Here is a 7854-nt window from a genome sequence, read left to right as displayed (position 1 = left end):
CACCCGGAGGAAACCCACGCAGACACGGGGAGAATGTGCAAACTCCACACAGTCAGTCGTCTGAGGCGGGAATTGAACCCGGGTCTCTGGCGCTGCGAGGCAGCAGTGCTAACCACTGTGCCACCGTGCCACCCACTAATTATGCTGCTTGCAATGGAAAGTTACTTACTGGGAGAAAGTAAGGACTGCAGATACTGGAAATCAGAGTCAAAGAGTGTGGTGCTGGAAAAGGACAGCCGGTCAGGTAGCATCCGAGGAGCAGGAGAATCGATGTTTTGAACGTAAGTCCTTCTTCAGCTATTCCTGATGAAGGGCTTATGCTCAAAACATCAATTCTCTTGCCACTTGGATGCTGCCTGACCGGCTGTGCTTTTCCAGCACCACACTCTTCAACTCTAGTTACTTACTGGACTTGTGTGCTAACATTTTACAGAACAACTTCGGTTATTTGAACGTCAATTATCCGAATTTTGGATTATCTGAACAAGATCTGAAGGTCCTGTAGAAATGTTATCCTCATTTTCTGAGCAGTCAGCTATCTGAACAAGATATTTCCTGCCCTTCTCATTCAGATAATCGTGGTTGATTTGATTAGATTAGATTAGATTACTTACAGCGTGGAAACAGGCCCTTCGGCCCAACAAGCCCATACTGACCCTCCGAAGAGCAACCTACCCAGACCCATCCCCCTACATTTAACCCTTCACCTAACACTACAGGCAATTTAGCCTGGCCAGTTCACCTGACCTGCACATTTTTGGACAGTGGGAGGAAACCGGAGCACCCGGAGGAAACCCACGCAGACACTGGGAAAATGTGCAAACTCCACACAGTTGCCTGAGGCAGGAATTGAACCCGGGTCTCTGGCGCTGTGAGGCAGCAGTGCTAACAAAGTTGTCCAAATCCTTCTGTACTGCAGAATTCTGCAGTCTCTTTCCATTTAAGCAATATTCTGTTTTACTGTTTAAGTGCATAACCTTACATTTTCCCACATTATGTTCCAGCTCCAATTGCCAAGTTGGTTTTTGCCCAGTCATTTAACCTGTTTAACTAACTTGGAAAACCTTTGCATCCTCTTCACAACTTGCTCCACCATCTGTCCTTGTGTAATCAGCGGATTTGGTTACAATATGCAGTAAGGTACTGCATCAGGGTACTGAGCAAGTTAGACAAAGGAGAGGCAGTGGGCTTAATCTATTTGGATTTCTAGAAGGCCTTTGACAAGGTACCGCAAAGAACATGTCAAAATAAGATAAGGGGCGAAGTACTAGTGTTGGTAGAAGATTGTCTGACTGGCAAAAGGCAGAGAGTAGTGATTGGGTTTTCTTTCAGAATGGCAGCTGGTGACTAGTGGAGTTCAGTTGGGGTCAGTGTTGAGATCACAACTATTCACATGATACATTAACGATCTGGACAGAGGAACTGAGGGCATCGTTGCTACATTTGCAGAAAACACAAAGATAGGTTGAGAGACATTTATTGTTGAGGAAGCAGGGAGGCTGCAGAAAGAGTTGAGCAGGCTAAGAGTGTTGGCAAAGAAATGGCAGATGGAATACGGTGTGGGAAATTGTGAGGTTATGCACTTTGGTAGGAAGAATACAGGCATGGACTATTTTATAAACAGAGAAAGGCTTTGGAATCCAAAGCACAAAAGGACTTAGTCCTAGTTCAGCATTCTCTTAAGGTTAACGTGCAGGTTCTTGACAGTTAAGAAGTCCAATGCAATATTAGCATCCATTTTGAGAGGGCTAGAATACAAGAACAGGGATATATTTTTGAGGCTGTGCAAGGCTCTGATCAGACAGCATTTGGAAAATGGTGAGGCATTTTGGGCCCTCTATCTGAGGAAGGATTTGCTGGCATTGGAGGGATCCAGAGAAGGTTTACAAGAACGATCCTGCGAATGAAGGGCTTGTTACATGAGGATTGGTTGAGGACTTTGTATTTGCTGGAATTTAGAAGGATGAGGGCGGTGATCTCATTGAAACTGACAGAATACTAAGAGACGTGGATAGAGTGAGAAGTTGTTTCAATCGGAGGAGAGATTTGGACATGATGGCACAGCCTCAGCATGAAAGAATGACCCTTTACAATTGGGGTGACTTTGGGGAACTCATTGCCACAGAAGGCTATGGAAGCAAGTCACTGAGTGTCTTTAAGACAGAAGTTAGTAGGTTCTTGATTAATAAGGGGATCAAGGCTTTGGGGGAGAAAGCAGAAGAATGGGGTTGAGAAATATATCAGCCATGATCGAATAGTGGAGCAGATTAAATGGGCTGAATGGCCAAATTCTACTCCCGTGTTTTATGGTCTTATTCAATCTGATGATCAGGTTGTAGGATTATCTGTCGTGAGAGGAGGTGAAAGTGTATTGAATTAATTATTAAAACAAGGATCAGAATTACTACTATAGTGTTTCTTCTTTGCAGTATTATGTAGGATTGATGCACTAAGACACAGGTCAACAAATAAGTACTGTAATTAAAACAATAAAATGTGAAAGCACTCAGGAGGTCACAGCAGCATATCGGGGGAGGGAAACAAAGTTCGTGCTTTATCTTGATGACTCGTCATTAGGACATTGATCTTGCTGGGTGTTTACCAGTCTTTTCGGTTTGATTTCAGATTTCTAGCTTTTGCAGTGTTTTGCTATCATCACATGTATGATAGTCACAGGAACATGTTCTGGGGCTGCAGCCAGATACATTTCATTCACCAGTAATGATGTGGAGGAGACAGTATGTATAAAGTTTTTAACTTTATTCACCAGTAACTGACAGATTTAATTGCATTGCTGTATCCATTTTATTTTCAAGAGAGTGTCTGTAGGTGAGAATTGTGAGCTCTTAAAATCCAGGAAAGGAGTAGGAGATAGGAAATGTATTCTGTGTAATTTGCTTGTGATGATTTTGTCACAAAAATAAATATTTAATGAACAAAGATGAGTTCAAATGTGGGAAAGTTATTGAATGTACAGTGGAACCTCGATTATCGTTTAGATAATTGATTATTCGGTTAATTGATTCAAGGTCTCTCCTTTGGGGCTCGGAGTTTTCTAAAGTTTCCTTTTCCCTCGTTCTCCCTGTGTTGCTCCTCAACAATAAATGTCTCTCAACCTATCTTTGTGTTTTCTGCCAATGTAGCAACGATGCCCTCAGTTCCTCTGTCCAGATCGTTAATGTATCATGTGAATGATACTTATATGTAAGGAACCTGCAGCATTGCTGAAGCCTCCCACCATCAGTTCAATGGGATTGACACAACGAGCACTTGCTAAGTCTGCTCCCTGTTCAGGAGACTAGGCAGTAGCACACCACGTGCACTCCCCCCTCCACACCCCCAATCCTGGCCCCTTCCAATCCCCCCAACCTTGTCCAATGCCACCCCCGTTGACCCCATCAACCCTGCTGCTGTCCGACTTCCCAACCCCGTTCAAACCTGCCCATGTCTGACCCCCCCCCCAACCCGGCTCACGTCGGACTACCTTCCAACCCTGTCTGACCCCCCAATCCTGTCCAATGCTGCTTCCCCAACTGCAACCCCAACCCCATCCCCGTCCGATCCCCCAACCCCACGCACTCCGCCCTCTCCAACCCCATCCCACCACAGTGCCCTGTCTGCCTCAAGGTGGTTTGAAGTTCCCCAATGGCTGTTCGCTCTACTGTGAAATCAACGGAATACCCATGGGATCTCCGATATCAAGGTTCTTATCAGAGACAGTAATGCAGAGACTCGAACAAACAGCTCTGCCAACCATCCAACCCAACTTCCGCTACATAGATGACACCTTTGTCATCACTAAACGAAACAAATTAGAGGAAATCTTCAAGACCATCAATAATACCGCTACTGGCATAAAATTCACAAAAGAGGAGGAAAATAACATGTCCTAGATGTCGCAGTAGAGCGAACAGCCAATGAGGAATTTCAAACCAGTGTCTACAGGAAAACAACACATACGGACCAAATATTGAACTACAGAAGCAATCATCCCAACACCCACAAACGAAGCTGCATCAGAACATTATTTCAGTGAGCCACCACACACTGCAGCACAGAGGAACTATGCAGAGCAGCAGAAAATCACCTACACAGTGTATTCAAAAAGAATGGGTACCCAATGAACACAGACCGCAGATGTCTCAGCAACAAACCCAAACAAGCAGACAAAACACGTCCAGAAACCCTAGCTACTCTCCCCTACATCAAATTCATCTCGGAAATGACTGCCAGACTATTCAGACCCCTTGACATCATGGTAGCCCACAAACCCACCAACACATTAAAACAGCAGTTAATGAACTTGAAAGACTCTATACAAACAAGCAAAACTAATGTCATTTACAAAATACTGTGCAAGAACTGTAACAAACAATACATTGGACAAACAGGCAGAAAACTAGCCACCAGGATACATGAACATCAACTAGTCACAAAATGACATGACTAGTATCCTTACATACAGATAAGGAAGGACACCACTTCGACTGGGACAACACATCCACCCTAGGACAAACCAAACACAGACACGCACGAGAATTCCTAGAAGCATGACATTCCACCTGGAACTCTATCAACAAACACATTGACTTGGACCCCATTTACCACCCCCTGAGAAAAATTACAGGAAATGACATCACCACAGGAAATGACATCACCAACTCTGGGAAACCCAAACATATAAATAGAAAGCAGGAAACACCAGTAGTGCTTCTTCCGGAGGCTCACTGAAGATGTTACCTAGTATGGTAATGAAACATCTGAAAATGAACGTTTCAGCTCAGCGAGCAAACCTACAATCAAATCATATCAGCCATGATTGAATGGCATGGCAGACTTGATGGACTGAATGACCTAATTTCTGCTCCTATGTCTTATGTTTTTTTCCATATCCACTTTCTAAAATAGTATTTTGGTGCCAAACTCCAACCCATTTGTGGTGTGTCCTTGCTCATGAGGAAAATGACTAGGACTTGTCTAAGCTCTGGAGAATCGACATTTTGGGCATAAGCCCTTTATCAGGAATGACCTGTATGACAGTCAATCTCAATTTTTGCTGCTTGATACAGTTTAAGAATGGTGAAAAGTTTCTGTATCATTTTCACAAGGTACAGTTACATTGGGACTTGCTCTTTATTTCCAGATCTTACCGAAGCACAAATGAGATCTGGACCTCATGCTTGTCATCTAAATGATTTTCGTTTCATCTTCCAGGTAATGCTAATTCAAGATGATTCATTCACACATCAATGCAGAGATTATGTAATATCCCTTAACTCTATCTTTTTATATTGGGAATTGCCACAAGTGGAGCAGATAGATCGGATAGTGTTGGCAGTTCAGTTATAAGTGGTGGATCATTCTCTTGCAATTCTGCAACAAACCTCAGAGAGGATCTTATGTTGGAACAGAAAATAATGCAGGAATTATGAAATGAGATTTGGACATAGAAGAGAGAACTGGGAAAGAAGAGTGGTCAGGCAAGAGAGAGTGACAGACTGAGAAACAATAGTTGGAGAGAGAGAGAGATGAATGAGAGAGACAACAGAAGGAGACACCGAGTCAGAGAGAGAGAGAAGTCCAATGTAAACATTCGGCGAGTCTTCCTAACAATCCCTGCTGCCGTGTTCTGCCACCTCACCTCACAGCTGTTCAATGGCCACTGGGGCCATTAAATTGGCTAGAATCAGCCCTCCTACTCCCACCAGGAGCAGTGACCCCTTCTGGGACTGCAGCCGGACCTCAGGGGATGTGGGCAGAGAAATATCCTGATGAGTCCAAAGTCTCACTGGGGCCAGACTGGCAAGCCTGTAAAGAGGTGCCACGCCCTCTATCTGGCTACTGGTAGTGCTAGACTATCCATGCCATACATGAAATCCATGCCAGTGGGAAGAGGCCTGTAAGTGACAAATGGGCTACCTAACATCTCTCCCTCTAAAATTGCAGTGGACTAGAGGCAAGCAGTGGGTTCTGTGAATGGTGCACCTGTCATGGCACCCAGTCTCATGCTTTACCCCAGCAGCCTGCTAACCCACTCTAAAGGTCCATAAAACGCACCCCAGAGAGACAGAGACGGGCAGATGAGGATGTAGGGCTGGTGTAGGGACCTAGAGTGAAACAAAGAAAGCGAGAGATAAAGAGATAGAATGGATTGAGAGGGACCGAAAGTGAGAATGAGACAGACAAAGAGTTAGAGAGATGGCAGTGTGATGGAGAAAGATAGAGGCATGCACACATAGGCATACCATAAAAGAAGAGTGAACTGTGAAAGACAACCTCAAAGAAATGCAAAGAGGCTTATGGTGAATGAGAGAGAGAGACTAAGAGTATAATGGTCAGCTACATTGACTTAATGCAATAAACAGCTGGAGAATGATCTCTGATGTAGAGCAAGTGCTTATAGTGATTTTGGTGGGGATGGTGAATTAGTGCAGCATTTGGGAGAAGCAGTTTGTGTAATGCTTTGTCATTTCTGCATAGAACTGCAGTTTCAGAGTCTGCATATCCTTTAGATTGGTCAGCAATCCATGCAGGTTAACAGTTGTGAATGCACAGCTCTGCCTTTCAGGCACAGAGCTAAGGGAACACATTCAAGCAAGTATTGTTCAGTAAAGAGAGTCAAGGAACTTGTATGTAGAAAGAACTGTTACCCAGGTAACAAGGTGCATTTGTGCAAGGAATATTTTAGTCAAAGCTCCAAGTCATTTCTTGTAGAGGACCTAATACTGTGAGTGAGACTGACCATTGTGAAACTTCAGTTCTGATCATTTATTTAATTTGCTGTGATTTTGGTGGTTTACTAACAGCTAAAAAGACTTCAGCTACCTCAGGAAATCCCAAATGTCTTTACAACTAATGGAGCATTTTGACATTTAGTTCATCTTTGTAAGGTCAGAGGCATAACTGCCAATTTGAGCATAACAAATAGATTATAAGATTCTGAGGGGGCTCCATAGGGTAAATGCTGAGAAAATGTTTCATCTTGGAGTCTTGAACTGGTGGCACAGATTCAAAATAAGACCTCCCAAATAAGACGGAGATGAGGAGTAATTGTGTGGGTCATTAAATATATTCAAGGCTGAGTTACACAGAATTTGATCTGTAAGGGAGGCAAGGGTTATATGGGATAGCTGGAAAGTGGAGTTAAGGCCACAAATTGATCAATCTGATTTTATTGAATGGCAGAGTAGGTTCAAGGAGCTCACTAATACTTTTATTTGTTATGCTTTTATCTCACACAACAGCAGCAAGATAAATGACTTCTTTTAGGTGTTTACACTTTCTGCCAAGCCCATCCTGACACTTCTCCCTTGTAGATCTTCTCTGAACTTGAATTCAGATTGAACAAGTTCTGTCAACAAGCCCATCTTTACTGATTGCACAGCAGACTCACCTTCCGTTTCTTCCCAAATAGCTAAAAATTGTCACAACCACTATTGGCTTTTATGCCCTAACATTGATGTAAGGTAAAGTTATGACCAAGATTGCATGACCCACTGTTCCCTTTCCAATCCCACTCCTCCATTGATCACAATAAATTTTAAATTTAACTAGGTTGGTATTATGTCCAGGGAGGAGAAAGTGAGGTCTGCAGATGCTAGAGATCAGAGATGGAAATGTGTTGCTGGAAAAGCGCAGCAGGTCAGGCAGCATCTAGGGAACAGGAGAATCGACGTTTCGGGCATTAGCCCTTCTTCAGGAATGAGGAAAGTTGGTCCAGCAGGCTAAGATAAAACATAGGGAGGAGGGACTTGGGGGAGGGGCGTCGGAAATGTGATAGGTGGAAAGAGGTCAAGGTGAGGGTGATAGGTCAGACTGGGATGGGGGCGGAGAGGTCGGGAAGAAGATTGCAGG

At 43.7% G+C, this 7854-nt stretch overlaps 1 protein-coding gene across 7 annotated transcripts in view; it reads left to right on the top strand.

Annotated features, from left to right (window-relative positions):
• Positions 1 to 7854, top strand: part of camkk1a (calcium/calmodulin-dependent protein kinase kinase 1, alpha a) — a 242033-nt gene that overhangs the window by 2929 nt on the left and 231250 nt on the right. For 5 of the 7 annotated variants that reach the window (XM_043718834.1, XM_043718829.1, XM_043718825.1 and 2 more), the window contains one exon: positions 5144 to 5214. The exons of 1 other annotated variant lie outside the window; for it this stretch is intronic. In XM_043718834.1, the coding sequence (XP_043574769.1) occupies positions 5161 to 5214 (54 nt within the window). In that variant the 5' untranslated portion in view covers positions 5144 to 5160. Of the gene's footprint in view, positions 1 to 2592; positions 2739 to 5143; positions 5215 to 7854 lie in introns of those variants that run through there. One more of the 7 variants, XM_043718833.1, reaches the window with a different exon arrangement.

This window comes from Chiloscyllium plagiosum, chromosome 28 (assembly GCF_004010195.1).
Source record: "Chiloscyllium plagiosum isolate BGI_BamShark_2017 chromosome 28, ASM401019v2, whole genome shotgun sequence".
Classification (NCBI taxonomy): Eukaryota; Metazoa; Chordata; class Chondrichthyes; order Orectolobiformes; family Hemiscylliidae; genus Chiloscyllium; species Chiloscyllium plagiosum.
This window is presented reverse-complemented; position numbering and strand designations above follow the sequence as displayed.